General features: G+C 40.6%; 1 protein-coding gene across 1 annotated transcript in view; it reads left to right on the forward strand.

Moving 5' to 3' along the window:
* The window catches only part of UNC79 (unc-79 homolog, NALCN channel complex subunit), a 280,737-nt gene that overhangs the window by 203,953 nt on the left and 55,433 nt on the right, over window positions 1–21,351 (forward strand). The window contains exons 33-38 of the mRNA XM_055555941.1: window positions 568–675; window positions 4,255–4,371; window positions 6,962–7,045; window positions 11,149–11,251; window positions 13,445–13,585; window positions 18,725–18,763. Coding sequence (XP_055411916.1) covers window positions 568–675; window positions 4,255–4,371; window positions 6,962–7,045; window positions 11,149–11,251; window positions 13,445–13,585; window positions 18,725–18,763 — 592 coding nt within the window. The remainder of the gene's footprint in view (window positions 1–567; window positions 676–4,254; window positions 4,372–6,961; window positions 7,046–11,148; window positions 11,252–13,444; window positions 13,586–18,724; window positions 18,764–21,351) is intronic.

A 21,351-nucleotide genomic window follows, 5' to 3' on the forward strand; every position in this document is an offset into this window, starting at 1 on the left:
ATGGACAGGTAAATAGACACTTGCATTTTAGTGTGTTAATTTTGGTAAAGGTTAGGACAGGGTACTCTGGGATTACATAAGAGGGTCGCGTGATCCAGTTTTTTGTTTGAATGTGGGGGTAGGGATCCTGGTTGCCCTTTTGGAGGAGGAATTATCTGTACAAATTGAGATGTAAGTGATAAGTAGGAAACTGCCAGACGAAGGTGAAGCGGTAGCATGAAACAGGTGGATTGCCTGTAAGTGTCTTTGGGATTTGTATGAGAAGAAATCCAGTTCTTGAAAGGTGCAGGAATATGTGATGTGAGCGTGCCAAGCCCTGGCTTTGTAACCGTGCTGGTGTTAATCTCCGAGAGGCATATTGACACATGCAGAGTGTAACGTGGAAGCAACTCTCCGTGGAACTTTGAAGCCAGTGTGTATGAGGTTCCAGTAAAATCATTAGTAGGGCCAGAAAGTGTGTAATGATTTCAGTGGGAGTATTGGGCAAGAGGGGAGAATATATGGAAAAGGTTCCCCAACTTGCTTTTAATCAGTGTCCTGAATGCTAAATAATGTTTTTGTTGGTAGATCCTGCTACTAAAGGACTTTCAACTTTGGAAATGCCACGAGAATCCTCGTCTGCCCCTACCCTGGAAGCAGGTGTGCCAGAGATGGGCAGCCATTCCTCCATATCAAGTAAGGTTTCCTCTGATGATCGTTTCGCCTGTGCATCGATTGTAGACCATGATCTGCCGCCTTGCTTTCAATTTCACAGTCTTGGTATTGTTTATTCCTTTAACATTTGTGTTAGCTTCCTAGGTAATGCCGTGTTGTGTGTTCTCAGAGGCCCACTTTTGCCAGCATCTCAAGTGTTTGATAAATCAGTATGGTCAATGATAGGCCGAGAATCCGTATTTGTTATAGAATAATCACTGCATATCATAATTCAGTAGAATAAGTGTTATATATGACTGGATTAAACACAAAACATGGAACTGGTTTTGGGACAAGTGAAAAACACCGTCTGTGACAGAATTTTTACATGAAACACCTTTGTTTAATTTGAATCACCTCCATCATTGACAAAAATTTTCTCTGAGTTGTCATCAAATAAATGTATCAGATATATCATGATTCCAAAGTTATTTCTGAATGTAGCCCTCTAGGATCAGAAAATTAAATTGGCATAAACTTTATTGGATCTATAGGAGGCAACTATTTTGAAACTGCCCTGTGTTGTTGGGTCCTAGATTTTCCCCATGAGGAGCTTGCATTCTATTGAAGTTTGAAAATAAGGGTGTCCACCTGGCTCAGTGGAGTCAATTAAGAGATTTTAGCATGAGCAGTTCTCAGAGATACAAAGATACAAACAGACCTGTAATTTCCACAGACCCTTGTCACATGTGCTGGTATATTTTGTGTTCCATGTGGATGCTGCCTGAAGGCTAGTGAATTTTCATTTGACCATCTTTTGAAATAAAGATGATCTTGAAAACCAGATAAAGATCTTAAATGTTGGACTGGTAGTATGGAACAACATCATGTTCGTCATTCATTTATTCATGCTTTCATTCATTCAGCAACTATTTGTTAAGAGTTTGCTGAGTGCCAGGCATGATACTTGGCACTGGTGATCAAAGGTGAATAAGTAAGATATAACTTGTTCTTCAAGCATTTGCAGACATAAATAGTAATAATAGCTACCAATTACCATGTTCCAGGCACTGTGCTGAATGGTTTATACATATTGTTAGTCTATTAAGTCCTCCCTTTGGTACTGTTTGACAGTATTGACCCAGTTTTATAGACTAGGAAACAGAGGTTCAGAGAGGCTAAGTGGCTTGTCTAAATTTGCACAGCTATTAAGTGATAGAGATAGGAATTGATGTTAGGTCTGTTTTATTTTTCAAGTTCGTGGTATTTTTTAGTATGGAACACAGCTTCGAGCTTCCCTGATGGCTTAGTCGATAAAGAATCCGTCTGCAATGCAGGAGACCTGGTTTTTCCTGGGTCAGGAAGATCCCCTGGAGAAGGAAATGGCAACCCACTCCAGTATTCTTGCCTGGGAAATCCCATGGACAGAGGAGCCTGGCGGGCTATGGTCCATGGGGTCGTAAAGAGTTGGACACAACTTAGTGACTAAACCATCACCACTGCTGCCTTAGAATAATTTAAATTCAGTTATAATAGAGATTATAGAAATTCTAAGAAAGTGTTTCCAAGTACCATTTATTTTCCCTTTTGATAGCAAAGACAAATGGCTCATTCTGAACCTGATTGTTCTTATTTATCACAAAAAAATCTGTTTTAAAGCATGATAAAATGCCCATTTTTAAGTCCACATACTAAAATCATGAACATGTATCTTCTCTTCCTAATTTGCAAGAGTCATCTAAAAAGAGATAATGAATTACATAGTTAGAATTCCAAGTTGAGTATGATTGAGCCGGGATGACTAACTCAGTTTAACTTCAGTGCTAGCTAAATGTATCACAAAATAAATGTGTCAAATAAGTCATGACCCAAAATCATGATTGAATCTAGCCCTTTGGGATTTAGCATAATGCATCATTAGATTTCCACCTTTGTCCTCCTCTCCATTAAAAGTGCGTGTTGGATACACACCAGCTTTTGATGGTGTGTTCTTAGAGGACAGTGCCGGATGCTTTACACACTGTGCTGAACATTAAGAGTTTTTACTCTCAGGGAATTCTTCTGTCTTTAAAAACAACTGATAATTGGAGAAATTGTTCTATCACTAGAGGTTTTTAATCGTTCTTTGATTTTGTCTGCTAGATGCTAATTTTTAAATTTGGTAAATCTCCTCAAAGATTTCCACTTTTGAATTTTACATGAAATTTGTTAAATTTTCTGAAAGATTGCTGCCTTTGAATTTTACCCGAAGCTGCACTTTCAAGTGAATCATGAAGCTGTAAAATTTACCAATCACAAGAATCAGATTTTTCATATTACTTTGCATAGTCATTTCCATGAATTCAGTTAACATGGAGTCCAAGACACGAGAATTCCCATCACATCCCTCTCTTTTGCTCAGTTTATCAGCTGATTCTTTTGTAGCTAAACATGCCATAACCACCGTTAATGAAGCAGCATGCTACTTACATTAAAAATAATGTCATAATTGAGTTCACATCACATCAAGTTGCTGTCTTGGTGCCATGACTGGGAAACCTGTTATAACATGTTAGGCTTTCTAAGGGCCATACAGACATCTTGGTTTCTACCATCCTCTTCTAGACCGTATACATTTTAGAGCTTCGGTTTCTGAAATTGTCTTTATAAGAAAGTAAATAACCCCAAATTCTCAAATATCTAGTTGTTTGGGATCATGTAGATAAGGCCTGTCAGATATACCCTTCTTTTCTCACTGATGGGTTGCTGACGGGTATTGGTGGGACCACTTGAAGAGGAAAAGAAGGGTAGGAGACAAATTGCTTTCTCACTCAGCAGTCTATTGGCAGAAGTGCTTTTCACTCTTTTCCTGGTGAGAAAATGCTTAATGTTCTTGACATATCAATCATGAGATATTTGTCAATGCCTAATTGCAAGATAAAAATGTTACCACTATTTCATTTAAAACAAAGACGCGTACTAGACTATGCTTGTGGAATGTTATTGGATTCACATTTTTCAAACAGTAAGCAGAGGTTGATTGAAAACAGCATTGATTTTGGAGTCAACACGTTTTGATATTATGACCACTTCATTAACTCGTTGGTTCCTAGTAACAATTTCATTTGCTTCAATTTCTCTCTAAAAATTGGGGTTGATATGTGTCATCCTACTCCAAAATATACATGTACAAATACACACACACACACACACACACTCTCACACGGGACCTCAGGGGGATATCAGGAGACTGAAACCATGTATGCACAAGTTCCATTAAAGAAAGTTAAGCTATAAATTATTTACAGAAGTAGTAGTATCTGTCTTGAATCTTTTGGGGGACAATAAAGAGTATATAAATGAAGAAGTAAATGAAAATATTACACAGTTGTAACTGGGGTAAATATTTACAGGCTACAGATGAGTGCTCATAGCCACTCTTTCTTTCTTTATTGAGTAAAGAAAGGCACCAGGAATAGCATAGTGCCTTAGTTTTTCTTCTGAACAGAAGCATACAATTTACTAACTGATTATAAATAGCAGATGAAGGTTCAATTAAGATTCTGTATGGCTGTGTAGAGCCTTTGTGTGCTGTGCAAATTTATTCCCCTTAGTAATCATCTCCTAATTTCCTCCATATAGCTCAGTATAGGCAGATGAAAAGGGGATCCCTGGGAGCTCTGACAATGAGCCAGTTAATGAAGCGACAGCTGGAACATCAGTCTAGCGCCCCCCATAACATCAGCAACTGGGACACTGGTGGGTCAAGCTTTTCTTCTTGTTTTACCTCTCAGATTAGGGAATGCCACTTTCTCTGTGTCCCCTCTGCTTCCTTGGGAAGGAATAGATTTTCTCTTGTATTCTGTGGTTCAAACATTTATTTTAAAACCTAAGGTGATTAATAAGAGTGTTTAAGAGCCACAGGTTCTTCCATCTAAGCTGGTCCAACTCTTTTATTTTTTTTCCTCTAAGACTCAGATTCCAGATAATTTTAGGCCATTTCTTTGGGGGTTAAATGATGTAAATGCATAAAGGAGGGTATGGAACTATGATTTCACGTTGCAAATTAGAAAACAAAACACGATTATCAATATTCTCTGTTTTATAAGTGATGATGTATCAAAAATAAGGGACTATTGATAGTAATGATAACAGTCATAACCAATGTCAGCTTAGTGACGTCATGATCTGCGGGTAGGTCTGGGAATATGAGCTCTGTGTTTTAGTTAGCAGGGTCACCAGGTTGCAGCCGCACACCCTCATGCTCATACGATGGAACTGCCTCTAACCTCAATTTTAAAGTAAGACTTGACTGCCATGACATGTCTATTTTAAACATGATCACCCTGCATTTTCTGAACTTTGTTACCACGTCCTGCACACGTACTACTTCCTCAAGCCAGTAGTACTGCCGCAACTTTGCTCTTTTGAGTGCGTGCCTTTCCTTTTTTCCTTATTTTAATTAAATGGGTCATTTGATTACAGGATTATATTTGTGAAAGCTTATCACAAGATGCACACACTGTGAAAATATCAGGATTTACTAGTGTGATATGCTCTGGGGGCCAACACTTGGATAGGACTACTTTCAAATCTTAGTATTTTCTGGCTACAGTTATGTGAAATTATTTTAATAGCCTTCCTTATGATCAAGAATTGCAATGTCCACAAGACCAAAATATTAAGATACTGTTAATGTCTCATAGCCATAATATCTACATAGAGGTTTCATCTTATTTTCCCCCACTATTCTTTAAAAAAAAGAAAAGAGAGAGAGGACTAATCTAGATTACTAACTCTTACACACCATACCCAATCTTATATTTAACAGATAATTTCAACTCTCCTGGCCTTTCTAGGGTTCTTAACATTTGAAAGGTATAGCATTTTATCTTCCTTTTAGTGATGAGTGGTAGTGAATAATGAAATGACCAAAAGCCAGTGGGTTAAGGGAGACAAGGAGAAAGACACTGAATAACCAGCTTTGAGAGTTTCCTGGGTTTGGGTGAAGCTTTTTTTGTTCACACCAGAGAGGACCTTGTTTCTCTCTTTACTGAGCTGATGCTATGTCAGGAGCTGACAATGGAAATATTTATTCTGTTCATTCTCTGATAACTAAACACCCATCTTTTGTTAGGTGCACCTGAGGCCCTGGAGATTTTTTTTATTATGCTATTACTGTTCTCTGTAACAAGCTCAGCCTAAGCGAACCATTGTAGATTCTGACTACAATTACCGCCTGGAGTGGTCGACTCTGTAGAGTTATAAAAGGCAAATAGATCTCAAATTCTGTTCCAAATTTTAATCTAGAAAAAAATCTACATGATGCCAAATAACCCATTTAACTGAATTTTTCACTTTTCAACCAAACTGCAGCCTTGTTCATATCATTCTGATTTCTCATTTAATACTTGCCATTGACATGCTGTATGAATTTCTTTCATCTGAGTTTTCCTGGGCTTGTTTTCCATCCTCCACGTTGATTCGCTAGTCACCAAGTCCTCCTGGAGCTTCATCTCAATATTCTCGCTTTCATTAGTATCATAAAAAGTTCTCCCCAAATCCAAGACCAGAGGAGACTCAATGAGTGTGGAGTTTCATGTTAGGTGGCATGTCACTGTATACCACATACAGTGTCATGTTGATTCAGTGACTTGCTAGTCTCCAAAAGAACGCATCTGGTCCTGCAGACACGCTGAGAAACGCAGCCTAAAGCCTGGGTCATGATCAACTTATAGCAGCACGCACCTGCTCATTCACAGAGTCCCTGCCACTTCTCCACCCATGCACATCTGATGGCTTGCTTCTTTGCCTCATCCTTCACCTCAAATAAAGGTTCCTGGAGTGCTGCTCCTCCATCTGCCCCTGTCCCCTTATTCCTGTTCCTCAGCCCCCGGTCAGATGCCTCTCATTTCCTTGCTACCAGTTCCACATGTTTTCTGGATGATCTATCTGGTCATTGTTGCAAACGATCATTATATTTTTATTGATTTGCATAAAACATTTTTTTTCATGGCTGTGACATTGGCCTTTCATTTTTTTTTTCATTTCATATCAAGAGATATGGGACTTGAGCTTTTTGGGAGTGGAGATTAGAGAATCTGGACTTGGGCGGGATGGTTTCAGATGCTGTCCTGCTTTCAGCTGCATTTCAGGCACCTGAATGGCAGGTTTATAGGGAAAGCCCAGGCAACCCTGTGCTAAAATGTAGAATGTTTCCTATAAATGTTAATAAGCAACATTATCAATCACCAAAGATGGCCCCAAGAGATTACTGGTTAAATTCATTGTATTGTGAATTGTGTGCAGTTGACCACACTGAAGACTGAAATGTTCTATTTATCCACAGAACAGATACAGCCTGGGAAGCGTCAATGTAATGTGCCCATGTGCCTAAATCCTGACCTGGAGGGACAGCCGTTGAGAATGAGAGGTGAGCTGTGTCACAAACCTGACTATAAGAGTGAAAGGAACTGTATATATCCGTCATCTAGTCACCCAGCAGGGGCTGAAATCTCTTCTTCAGCAGCTCCACGAAGAGGACTCAACCTTTGCTCAAACTCTTCCACGACTTAGGAGTGTGTATGACATCCTATCTTTGAACATGACTGACAAAAATCTCTTCTTGATAGTGAAGTTTTAAACCTTGGGGCCACACAAAGCAAGTCTAGACTTTCTTATTTAACTTTTCAGACATTTGAAGAAAGCCTCCAGTTGCTTATTTCCTCAGTCTTTTCTAGACCACACAGCTCTGGGTCCTTTGGTGTTCCTCCTAATACATATTAGTTTTCCATAGTATCCTGTATCTACTTCTCTGAGCATGTTCATCTTATCTATGTTCCTTCTAGATTATTGAGTTAATAGATGGACAGCTTCTTTTCAGCTATCTGAAACCAAGCAAAATGAACACTTGACTTTATGCTAATTGGAGGAGCAAGCTGAGAAAAAATCTATGCTAAGATAATCAGAATATTAAAAAAAAAACTTTTGGCCATGCTGCGAGGCATGTGGGATCTTAATTCCTTGACTAGGGATCAAGCCTGTATTCCCTGTATTGGAAGCATGGCATCTTAACCACTAGATCGCCAGAGAAGTCCAGAATATGTATTTTTAAAATTCATCTTATGTCTAGTTAATTGTTACTTTTGCTCTTTTTTTCTTTAAATTTAGAAGGCAGGATAACCTATCACTGGTGAAAACCAGAAAGCAAAAAAGAATTATGACCGCATGTCTTAATTAGTCCCATAAATCAAGCAGACCTATTGTTTTGGACCATATCACTTCTGATTCTCCTTAGGAATGAATGAGGAGACACTTAACTCCAGCTTTGGATAAGATTTATTTGGCAATGGCACCCCACTCCAGTACTCTTGCCTGGAAAATCCCATGGACGGAGGAGCCTGGTAGGCTTCAGTCCATGGGGTTGTGAAGAGTCAGACACGACTGAGCGACTTCACTTTTACTTTTCACTTTCATGCATTGGAGAAGGAAATGGCAACCCACTCCAGTGTTCTTGCCTGGAGAATCCCAGGGACAGCAGAGCCTAGTGGGCTGTCGTCTATGGGGTCACACAGAGTCGGACACGACTGAAGCTACTTAGCAGCAGCAGCAGTTGTATCCCTTGTATCCAACGAGATGAGACTTCTCATTCATGGGCCTAGGGAAACCTTTAAAAATTTTTTTTTCAATTGGTGGAAAATTGCTTTACCATGTTGTGTTGGTTTCTGCCATACAACAACATGAATCACTCATAAATATGTGTACATATATATATATATATATCCCCTTCTTCTTGAGTCTCCCTCCCCTCCCCTCCCCTCATCCCCCCTCTCTAGGTCATCACAGGGCACCAGGCTAGGCTCCCTGAGTTATACAGCAAGTTCCCACTAGCCATCTATTTGCACGTGATAGTGTGTATATGGCAGTGCCACTTTCTCAGTTCATCCGCCACCTTCCCCTTCTGTGTTCACAAGTCTGTTCTCTGCCAGGTTCACCAGTACCATTTTTCTAGATCCCATATATATGTGTTAGTGTATGATACTTGTTTTCCTCTTTCTGACTTACTTCAGTCTGTATAAGAGGCTCTAGGTTCATCCTCCTCACTACAACTGACTCAAATTCGTCCTCTTTTATGGCTGAGTAATATTGCATAGTATATATGTGTCACATCTTCTTTATCCCTTCATCTGTCAATGGACATCTAGGCTGCTTCCATGTCCTGGCTATTGTAAATGTTGCTGCAAATAACATTGGGGTACATGTGTCTTTTAGAATTATGATTTTCTTAGGGTATATGCCCAGTAGTGGGATTGCTGGGTCATATGGTAGATATATTCCTGTGTTTTTTAAGGGCTCTCCATACTGTTTTCCATAATGGGAAAAAATAATTGCAAATGAAGCAATTGACAAAGGATTAATCTCTAATATATATAAACAGCTCATGCAGCTCAGTATCAGAAATAATCTGATCAAAAAATGGGCCGAAGACCTAAACAGACATTTCTCCAAAGATGACATCCAGCTGGCCAATAAACACATAAAAAGATGCTCAGTGTCACTAATTATTAGAAAAATGCAAATCAAAGCTACAATGAAGTATTGCCTCATACCAGTTCAGTGGCACTGCATACACTCACACTGTTGTACAGCCCTCACCATCATTCATCTCCTGAAATGAGACTCTGTCCCCAGTAAACACTAACTCTCCATGCCTCTACCCCCACCCCTGGCCCCTGGCATCTACTAATGTACTTTCTGACTCTATGAACTTGACGATTCTAGGTATCTTATATAAGTAGAACCAAATGGCACTTGTCTGCACGTAGTGTATATTGGAATGCATTTTTAATACGTGTCCTACAAACATATAGTAGGAGGTTTCCTCTTCATTCAAGTTTCTAACAACCTTCTATGTCTGTTCCCTAATTCCATGTAGAGTGCACTTTGGATATTGAGTAGATGAACAGTAGTGGTAGTATCAGAAGGGTTGCTAACAACTGGGGATAATGGGACTCCCTTTAATAATGCAGACTTCGTTGTGATTTGGTTATAACAAAAGGAAGCTGAGCTCAATGGCTTCCTTTTTGCACTGCCCACCTGCAAATATTACTCTTTGCTGCCTTACCGTAAGCAGTATTTAGAAATCCATTGATTCAGCTAATGTTGCCATATAGGGGCCAATATCTCATAACCTATCTGCCTTTATAAATGACTGTCATAAATATTGCATTGTACATTCTGTGTTGACATATGGAAAAATAAATTCACAATGCTATTGTCAAAAATATCTGTTCCTTGGCATTTGTATTGGGTAATGATTGGTGTGAAACCTCCCAAATGACTTTGCTTCCCTCTCTTTTTTTTTTATTTGCATTGTGGTTTCTGTGTAAGTAATAGCAATTGGCCAGAATCTTTTGAAACCCTTGACTCAGAGTTGTTTTTTCTTTTTTAAAATCAATTTCTTACATTTCTAGTAAGACTGCATATATATCACCACGTATCTTGGGGGCTGAGTTTTCCCACTTTTAGCATAGACATTTTGGCACCTGGTAGATGCGGAGTGTCAGTGTTCAGGAAATGTGGAGTGCTGGGTTTGAACCTTCTGTGTTTTGGTTTCTTGAAGCAACTTCATTCTATTTACCTAACTGTTTTAATAATCAATCCCATCTTCTTTTATCTTGACCCAGTTCTTGCCTTTTCTATCATTAATCAGTTTATACTTTTGCTAGTAATAACTATGTTGCTTTCATTCAAAGCATCATCCTTATGAAAAAACTGAAGACCTTTGTTAATGATACAATTGGGTACACTTGGGAAAGTCTGTTAGGTCAGAGAGAGCTGATAAATACAGTAGCAAAATTCAGATTCCATTTTGGATCTTCAGAAGTGACATAAAGATATTTTCAGATAATTTCCTTTGCCACTGGGGTCCGAAGGTCTCCTTATGAACAGATTTTGTAGCCTTTGATCAGACGAGGGAGTCTGTATGAAGCATCTTGACTCTTCAAAGGCTTTGATATTATTTTTTTTCTCCCTCAGGTTCAAGCACCTTGCCCATTTGGTGAAGTTTCCAAAAATTTTTATGTTGCTTCCTTTAGATAACAATTCTCTGAATCATTTGTTATTGTTCAGTTGCTCAGTCATGTCCGACCCTTTACGCCCCCATGGACTGCAGCACACCAGGCTCCTCTGTCCATGGATTCTCCAGGAGAAAATACTTGAGTGGTTTGCCATTTCCTCCTCCAGGGGATCTTCCTGCCCCAGAGATCAAACCCACGTCTTTTATGTCTCCTGCATTGGCAGGCGGGTTCTTTACCACTAGCACCACCTGGAAAACCCTTAAAATGATATAAGCCAAAACAAATCACAGTCTTTCTTGAATGTGTTTCACTCTTGATGGTTTTTCACAATGAAATTGGGCCGTGCCTGTTACATCTTGTGAAGGGGATCTTGGCAGGATTTCTAAGAGGAGAATAGTGCTTTTCCAGGCTCTGAGCAACATGCATTTATTCACCAGTTGTCTTACTGTTTATCCAGGGGCCACGAAATCCAGCCTGCTATCGGCACCCAGCATCGTGAGTATGTTTGTGCCTGCGCCCGAAGAATTCACAGACGAGCAGCCGACGGTGATGACAGACAAGTAAACTCACAGTTATTTTCTTCACTGTTGACAGGATTTGAGAGTTGGCTCTCCACGGTGTGAGAAAATATCAGAGGAGCATGCTATGCTTTTAAGTCATAATTTGTTCTTCAAATGGCTGTAGCCGTGAGTGTTGTTATTTTAGAAATGCAGCATTGTATGAGCGAGCAGCTTTCGTTTATGCCAAGGCATTTTTCTTTTTTTTTTTTTTTTTTCAGATTTATGCAAATGATGTCCACTTACTGATTATTCCTAGCAACAGCTTCACACCAATAAAATCCCCCAACCAGAGATTCTGAATTGTTAGGGTGGGACTAAGTTTGAGGCTTGATTCTTTTTCCCATCCTGCTGGCAAGATCCATTCTCTGAATCTCAGATTGGCTATGTTGCCTCTTGTTTGTCTGCCTTCACTATCCCCAGACTTTTTACGGAATCCAAATGCTTCAGCTTATTGTAAAAGGCCCTTCAGGTTATGAACGTATGGACTTAACCACTCCTCACCAGGAACTCTTTCTCTCCTCCACAAATTCATAGGTGCCCTTCTCTCTGTACTTTCTCTGCCTGGTGAACTCCTGCTCATATATCAAAATCCAGCTTAAGGCAAAGTTTCTCTAATTTCACAAGGCAAAATGCATCATGCAATTCTCAGGGTTTCCATAGTATTTGATACATCTCTCTATTCTACCACTTGGCACGCTGTATTTTAATTGTTTAGTTGTTTGTACACACGTTTTGTAATAGATTGTGAGTTCCATAGCAACTTGGACTCCTTCCTCTGTATTTTGTAGTCTGAACTCTCTGTACATTGCCTGGCACATAAATGTTGTTCAGTAAGTATGATAAAGAATAAGACGTGTAGGATTTCAAGCTTGGAGAGATCTCTCTTGGGCTGAGGAGGCTTCCTGGTAAAGGTGAGCCAAGTGACAAATTGAGTAAGTTTGTGATAAAAAGGGAGGAAGGTAAGGTTGGAGGAGGTGGCGTGAGGATCCTTGCAGCTGATCATAGCTGGCTATCATTACTGTAGAAGGGAAGGGCCTATCTCGAACAGCTGCCTTAGAATGTCCACATGGGGAGCACCTACTTGGTTGTGGAGGGCTCTTCTTAGCTGCTTCTTTGGTATAATTTCCTCCTTTTTGTGTCCTCCTCCAAGTCTCAATCTTTTCTAATTGTTTTCCTGGTTGCCTTTTTGGGGGGAACTCGATTCACTGGGTTCCATAATAGCTTATGGAAAAACGCGAACAAACTTTTGGGCCAATCTGATATCTATTTTTTAGTTACAAAAGTGAACTTTGTATTTTAAAAAAGTCAATTTGTAAGGAATGACATATATATATATATATTTACACACACATTCATGCGCACACACACACATTCATGCGCACACACACACATTCATGCGCACACACACACATTCACGCACACACACATATTTTAGAAAGTTTTCAGATAGAAAGTCACAGTAGCAATCGTAGTTCTGCTCCCTTTGCTTTTCCTAGTAGACTTCCCTTCACTTTATAAAGCTGCCCGGCCGCAGCTGAAAAAAACAGCTCTGCTTTCATTGAGATGAAATTAACTGAACCTACCTTAGATACTGTGAAGAGCAACAAGTTGGAAGTTCCTTAAGAGCAAGGGCCATTGTGTTTTTATGGACTATACTCAGTAGGTGGTGAGTTCATAAAACTGATCTGAGTGAGGTTTTCTATAGGGTTCTGTTGACTATTCTTTCTCTCACAAATAGGACATTTTTAGATCTGAAAGTTTAGGAAGGCTTCCATTTGTGTCTAGACATTTTTCACTTTTAATTTCAACCAATGAAAAAAAATCTGTTTATTGATTATCCCTGGAAATAATTTCAAATACATAAAATCCCTCAACCAGAAACCTCAAATTATTAGTCCATTTGGTACTTCTTGTAAAAGGGGTCAATAATACTTGTATAGACCAGATAGCTATGAGTTGAAAGACCATTTTCAGTGATCAGAGGAAACTTCACGGTCTCTTCTGTGTGTGCTACTTCTTTGTCTAAGGTGAGACTAGTGTTCGAGTGTCCTATTTATTATTAAAAAGGGACCACTGACCTCCTTTTGGGGATTTTTCCGACTCTCACCAAAAAAAAAAAAAAAGGCTATATGCGCTTATATCTTGAAACCATTGTCAGCTCTCACGGAAAGCATTCCTCCGTTTTCTTTGCAGATGCCATGACTGTGGGGCCATTCTTGAAGAGTACGATGAGGAAACCCTGGGGCTGGCCATTGTGGTCCTCTCCACGTTCATCCACTTAAGCCCAGACTTGGCAGCCCCCTTGTTGCTGGACATCATGCAGTCTGTGGGAAGGTGAGTGTCAGCTTCTGTTTTGATTGGTAGAAAGGAGCCTTAGTCTATTAACCTTGTCAGTTCAAGGTGAAACCTTACAGATGCTTAATATCTGTGGGATCAACCCAGACTAATTTCACAAACCGAAGGGAGCAAATTTTTGGTTGAATTCTACAGCCATGCAGGGTCACAAGTGACAGTATCAGAGTGGAGCCAGAGGAAACTGCACTGAGAAGCCCCTGCTGCTTCCTTGTTCCCTGTTACTATGTGAGCCAGTGTGTGTCCCAGCACCCACAACTGTGAATTCCTCACACTAAACACTTTGTAACTTTTAGATATTATTACCCCTCTTTGTCTGTTTTAAGATGGGTTCTCCAGGCACTTTGTAATCTGGGGGTGGCTCACTTCATTATGCAACTTGGGGCACTGTCATATGAAGGGATAAATGGAAGTACAGCAGTTTTATACTTCTGATTCGGAAAAAGAAAGGAGGCACACATTTGGGGAATACAGCCTTCAGCCTGACTGATTAAAACTTAGCTGCTCAGAGAATTTTCATATAAAGAAAATTCCATTTAGTACATAGGACATTAGAAGAAAAGTGCTATATTTCATAGAAGTAGAGTTCAAACTCAGTAACAAATTGTAGTTCTAGCATACACAACGTACAGGAGAGGACTGCATTAGATTCCACGTGAATGTACTGGGGCTTCCTTGGTAGTTGAGCAGTAAAAACACTTGTCTGCAATGCAGGAGATGTGGTAGGAATCATGGGTTCAATCCCTGGGTTGGAAGATCCTCTGGAAAAGGAAATGGTCACCCACTCCAGTATTCTTGCCTGGAAAATCCCATGGACAGAAAAGCCTTTTGGGCTATAGTTCATGGGGTCAACAGGAGTCAGACATGACTTAGTGACTAAACAGCAACAAATGAATATTGTGTGCAGCCTGTGCTAGCAGAGAGCTAGGTCTCTAGGCTGCAGGCATCACACCCACCTAACTCTTGCCTTTAAGCGCTTTGTGGCTTAGTTGTTGAAGAGGACCGTGATGTGTGGCAAAACTGAGTAGCCATAAAAGATGGAAGATCATTAAGAGCTGTGCTGAGTGTGTGAGCTGAGTGCTATGGGAGTTCAGGATGGAAATGATTTCTTAGGGAAAAGTCTCTATGAAGGAGGTTGGAGAAAAAACTGGATTCTACAGATTCCTGGTATTTTTTTAAATAAAAGCTTTTAAAAATGTCTGGGTCTTTGTTGCTGCACGTGGGCTTTCTTTGGCTGCAGCTTGAGGGCTTCTCATCGTGGTGGCTTCTCTGGTTGCACAGCACAGACTCTAGGGCAGAGGCTCAGTAGTTGTGGGACATGGGTGGAGTTGCCCCACGGCAGGTGGTTATATTCCAAGACCAGGAATCGAACCCATGTCTCCTGCATTGCAAGACAGACTCTCAACTACTGGACCACAAGGGAAGCCTCAAATTCCTGGTATTTGATGGAGGAAAGAGAATAAATATTAATGGAGCTAAAATTTAATCTTTTTAATGAAAAAAGAAAGATGATTTCAAGTTAAAGACAAACAGGGAAGCATTAAAATCCCCTTAAAGGTGTATATTTTGTGCTGTGCTTAGTCACTCAGTTATGTCCAACTTTTTGCAACCCCATGGACTGTAACCCACTAGGGTCCTCTGCCATGGGGATTCTCTAGGCAGGAATAGTGGAGTGGGTTGCCATGCCCTCCTCCTGCCATGCCCTCCAGGGGATCTTTCCAGCTCAGGAACTGAACCATGAGCCACCAGGGAAGCCCAAGAATACTTGAGTGGGTAGCCTATCCTTTCTCCAGGGGATCTTCCCTACCCAGGAATCAAACCAGGGTCTCCTGCATTGCAGTGGATTCTTCACTAGCTAAGCTACCAGGGAATACCTTAAGAGTATATAATCAGAGATGGTGTAACTATTCCACCTCTAATACTTAGAAATAGCCAATGCGTAAAGTAAGTGATGAACACAGAGAGATAAGAAAAGATGAATTATTTCATTTAAGCCCTTGATTTTAACCTAATCATAATAAACAGGGAATATATGGTATACCAGCTATGATGAGTAAGACTTGTGAAATTGGAAGTTTTTATTAATGCAAATGCATAATTCCTATTATTAATACTTTTCAGTTTTAGAACAGACAGAATTATTGCTCTGGTCTTCTACTATCTCCTTGAAATAGATGATCTGTTATTATAATAGATACATAGAGGGGTTTTTATTTTGTTTTTGTTTGTTTTAACATAAGAGAGAATAAACTGTGTTCAAGCATTGCCAACTGTTACGATAGAAACACACAAACTTTGAAGAAAAGAAAACAGTGCAGATATATTTTTAGATACTTAAGTGTACAAATGGTGGTCCAGTGGTTAATCATGCACTTCACTGCAAGGGGCATGTCTTCCATCACTGTTTGGGGAACTAAGGTCCCACATGCTTCAGGGCACGGCCAAAAACACCCCAAGCCAAAACAAAAAAAGTAAATCTTAAATCTCTACCTCCTTTAGACAGACAAGCAAGAGACAGAGAGAGCGTTAAAGCAAGCTGCCATGATTCTTAGCAGCTAGAACTACTGATAAAGCAGATTGAGTAGTCACCTGGTTTAGGGTTTCCTCAGGTCAGTTCAGTTCAGTAGCTCAGTCGTGTCCGACTCTTTGCGACCCCATGAATCGCAGCACGCCAGGCCTCCCTGTCCATCACCAACTCCCGGAGTTCACTCAGACTCACATCCTTGAGTCAGTGATGACATCCAGCCATCTTATCCTCTGTCGTCCCCTTCTCCTCCTGCCCCCAATCCCTCCCAGCATCAGACTGCTGCTGCTGCTGCTAAGTCACTTCAGTCGTGTCCGACTGTGCGACCCCAGAGACGGCAGCCCACAAGGCTCCCCCGTCCCTGGGGTTCTCCAGGCAAGAACACTGGAGTGGGTTGCCATTTCCTTCTTCAATGCATGAAACTGAAAAGTGAAACTGAAGTCGCTCAGTCATGTCCGACTCTTAGCGACCCCATGGACTGCAGCCTACCGGAGCTCCTCTGTCCATGGGATTTTCCAGGCAAGAGTACTGGAGTGGGGTGCCATTGCCTTCTCCGCATCAGACTAGCATGCCTCAATTCCGAATGAGGTAATGTGGGCTTATGAACACTTAATTTATTTATTTTAGTCCCACAGGAACTATTTCCAGCATGTTCTAAGAGTGTGTATATTCAGCACATCCATTTTATTTTATTTTTTTAAATTTTATTTTATTTTTAAACTTTACAATATTGTATTGGCACATCCATTTTATCACACAAGACTTTCTATATGATTTCATTTTTTTGCTCTCTACTTAGATCCCTCTTAATCTACTCACCCCTTTTTCTAGATGCAGCCTTCAAGATCACGTTGACTGCACCCTTCTTTACTATTTATTTCATTTGCCAGTGCTTACCTACTCACTGTAGTGTCATTAGTGTGAAAGAGCCAACTGGGAATGGTGTCTGGTGTTACTGGTGCTGGACCCTCTGTTCCTTTCCAAATGCAGTCTGAATTCGATTCGCTGTTACGGTGTTAAATAAATAAAATTTTAGCATTATCCATGTTTGTTTCTTCAATATCTTACTGATCAAGACATGTTTTACTAAACCCATCAATTTAGTACACTCTTTTTCTTTCTATACATCTAGAGTATTTCCATTTATATGGAACCATATAATTGGGACTTCCCAGGAGAAGGCAATGGCAACCCACTCCAGTACTCTTGCCTGGCAAATCCCATGGATGGAGGAGCCTGGTGGGCTGCAGTCCATGGGGTCTCTAGGAGTCGGACATGACTGAGCGACTTCACTTTCACTTTTCACTTTCATGCATTGGAGAAGGAAATGTCAGCCCACTCCAGTGTTCTTGCCTGGGGAATCCCAGGGACCAGGGAGCCTGGTAGGCTGCCGTCTCTGGGGTCGCACAGAGTTGGACACGACTGAAGCGACTTAGCAGCAGCAGCAGCAGGTGGTGCTAGTGGTAAAGAACCCATCTGCTAATACAGGAGACATATAAGACTCAGGTTTGATCCCTGGGTGGGGAAGATCCCCTGGTGGAGGGCATGACCACCCACTCCAGTATTCTTGCCTGGAGAATCCCACGGACAGAGGCAGGCTATAGTCTGTAGGGTCACAAAGAGTCGGACACAATTGAAGCAACTTAGCTTATTGATTACTTAACCTAAAAAATTTCTCTTCCCAAGATGTCATTTCAACTTAACAGTTAGCTGACAAATTCCTTTATTACACATTTTACTATCTTCTAGAGGTTTTTACAGTTTGTGGCTTATTTGTGATTAGGTTTCAGAAGTTGTATACAAAGCAATGAATTGTTTCAATTAATTTTTCTTCGAGAATAGTTGCTTTACAATGTTGAGTTAGTTTCTGCTGTACAGCCAAGTGAATCAGTTATACAAAGAAATGAATTTTGAGTCGAGTTAAAATGGGGATAGGGCTTCTGTCATAGCTCATTTGGTAAAGAGTCCCCCTGCAATGCAGGAGACCCCAGTTCGATTCATGGGTTGGGAAGATCCACTGCCGAAAGGATAGGTACCCACTCCAGTATTCTTGTGCTTGCCTTGTGGATCAGCAGGTAAAGAATTTGCCTGCAATGTGGGAGACCTGGGTTCAATCCCTGAGTTGGGAAGATCTCCTGAGGAAGGGAAAGGCTACCCACTCTAGTATTCTGGCCTGGAGAATTCCATGGACTGTATAATCCATGGGGTCCCAAAGAGTGGGACACGACTGAGCAACTTTCACTTTCAATATAGGGGTGGACTAGGTCAAATACTGTTCTGACATCTGTTAGATTTGGTTGCAAAGGACATGCTTGTAGATTGGCTGGGTGATAGTCAACTAACTCGACTGTATGCCTCACCACAGAAATATCTGATTTGATGTAGAAAGCAGAGTTCAGAAACTGGAGTAAGCTGTTTAAGCTGTTTACTGGCAGTAAGACTGACCCCTGAATGGGTCTTCTGTCCCTGCTCAAGGGAATTGTCAATGGTTTTACATGCCTCCCATCTAAATGGGAGCTGCAGTGGGGCATACAGTACTCTTGCATTTCATCATGAAAGCATGGCACTCATGTGACTCTGTTTACTTTATTCCCTAGATTGGCCTCCAGCATGACTTTTTCTAATCAAGCAGAAAGGTAAGCTCCTTCAGTGAGTCAAAGCTCACTTTCTTTTTGTCCCTTGTGCCTGTTCATCCATTTCTAAAACACAAGTGTGATTACCATGAGATGAATATTGTTACATTCGGTTGCAACTCCAGAGAGCACACATTCATTTTGCATTCACACCTTCATTTATTCACTCATTTTAGTCAATAAATACTTTTAAGTCCACTCCAATCAGGCAGCATGCTAGATACTTAGGTTTCTACCGGGGGCAAAACTGACATGGTTCCTGCCTTTGAGGGGCTTAAAGTCTGTCTGGGAGGCAAACATGAATTAAATATTTGCATGAGTTTATGATTGTAAGCTGCTAAATGCTATGAACAGAAAGAATATTAAGACTTGTATGTGCCTGTGTACGTGCATGCTAAGTTGCTTCAGTCATGTGTGTCCAACGCTTTGCAACCCTATATCCATAAGGTAGCCCACCAGGCTCCTGTGTCCATGGGATTCTCCAGGCGAGAATACTGGAGTAAGTTGCCATGCCCTCCTCCAGGGGATCTTCCCACCCAGGGATCAAACCTGCTCCCTTGATATCACGTCTCCTGAATTGGCAGGCAGGTTCTTCACCACTAAAAGTGAAGTGAAAGTGAAAGTAAAAGTTGCTCAGTCATGTCCAGCTCTTTGCAACTCCATGGACCATACAGTCCATGGAATTCTTCAGGCCAGAATACTGGAGTCGGTAGCCTATCCCTTCTCCAGCAGATCTTCCTGACCCAGGGATCAAACTGGTGTCTCCTGCATTGCAGGTGGATTCTTTACCAGCTGAGCTACCAGGAGAGCCCAAATTCTTTACCATTAGTGCTACCTATGCTATGCTAAGTCACTTCAGTCGTGTCCGACTCTGTGCAACCCCATAGACGGCAGACCACCAGGCTCCCCCGTCCCTGGGATTCTCCAGGCAAGAACACTGGAGTGGGCTGACATTTCCTTCTCCAATGCATGAAAGGGAAAAGTGAAAGTGAAGTCGCTCAGTCATGTCCGACTCTTAGCGACCCCATGGACTGCAGCCTAACAGGCTCCTCCATCCATGGGATTTTCCAAGCCAGAGTGCTACCTATTCAGCAACTATTTATGGAGTGACTGCTAGCAACTGAGGTTGCCCTAGTGAACAAAAGAGCAAATCCTGGCTCTCGTTAAACTTAGATTCTAGTTGAGGAGGCAGACAATGAGCTAATTAACAAAAAAAAAAACCCTGATAATCTAATATCATTTAGTACTAAATTCTATGAAAAATAAACAAGAAAGCCCAGGAGATAGAGAGGGGTGGAGGTGGTATTTTAGATATAGTAGCTTTTCTGAGCAAATGATATTTAAACAAAACATAAGATAGTAGGAGAGTGCTCCACACAGCAGTTTATCGAAAGAATGTTCCTGGTGGAGGAAGCAGCACTTGCATACACCCACATAACCCAGGGGCTTCCCAGGTAGCTCAGTGGTAAAGAATTCTCCTGCCAATGCAGGCTGTTCAGGGGACGCATTTTTGATCCCTGGGTTGGGAAGATTCCCTGAAACAGGAAATGGCAACCCCACTCCAGTATTCTTGCCCAGAGAATCCCATGGACAGAGGAACGTGGCAAGCTATAGTCCATGGGGTTGCAAAGAGCTGGACATGACTCAGCGACTGAACAACAGCAAAATTTCCAGGTTCTTGGTCTTTCTCACTGATCCGTACATTACGCCGTCACCACGCTGTGCTGGTTACGGTAGCTGTAGAGTAAGTCGTGAAGTCAGATGGTGTGAATCTTCCAACTTTGGTCATCCTTTTCAAGAGGATTAGTTTGGATATTCTAGATTCTATATGTTTCCATATAAATTTTAGAATAAGCTTTTCAATCTGGGGAGAAAAAGCCTGCTAGGGCTGTCTTCAAACTATAAGTCAATCTGAGGATAAATGACCCTGTAAAAATATTGTCTTTTAATTCATAAACATAATGTATACTTTCATTTCATTTAGTCTTTGTTTCTGTCAGCAGTGTTTTGTGGCTTTCACTGTAGAGATCTTGCATAACTTCTGTTAAATTTACTACCAGGAATATTGTTTTTTTAAAGCCAGTGTAAACAGAATTAAAAAATTTTTTTATTTTCTTACTTTCTGCTGCTGATATACAAATATACTATTTTTTAAAACACTGTACTGTAATAAACTAAATTCACTTAGTTGTAATAGCTGCTTTTTAGATTCCTTGAAATGTAAACATACTTGTATGTAAAAAATCACGTCATCTGTAAATAGTGACAGTTTTACCCCTTTCTGATTTTTTATACCTTTTTTTGTTATCCTATTGCAATGACTAGGACCTCCAGTACAATAATAAAGATGTGATTGAGCATCCTTGCCTTGTTCCTAATCTGACAAGAAAAACATTTGTTATCTCACAATTAATTATGTTTACTATAGGTTTTCATAAGTGCCCTTATCCAGACAGGATGATTCCTCCTATTTCTAGTTATTTCTATTTTTTTTTCTGATAATTTTTTTATCATAAATTCATGTTTAATTTTACCAAAGGCACTTAAATAATGGTATGTGTTTTGCACTTTTTTCTTTAAGATATTAAATT

Source organism: Bubalus kerabau, chromosome 19, assembly GCF_029407905.1.
Source record: "Bubalus kerabau isolate K-KA32 ecotype Philippines breed swamp buffalo chromosome 19, PCC_UOA_SB_1v2, whole genome shotgun sequence".
Lineage (NCBI taxonomy): Eukaryota > Metazoa > Chordata > Mammalia > Artiodactyla > Bovidae > Bubalus > Bubalus kerabau.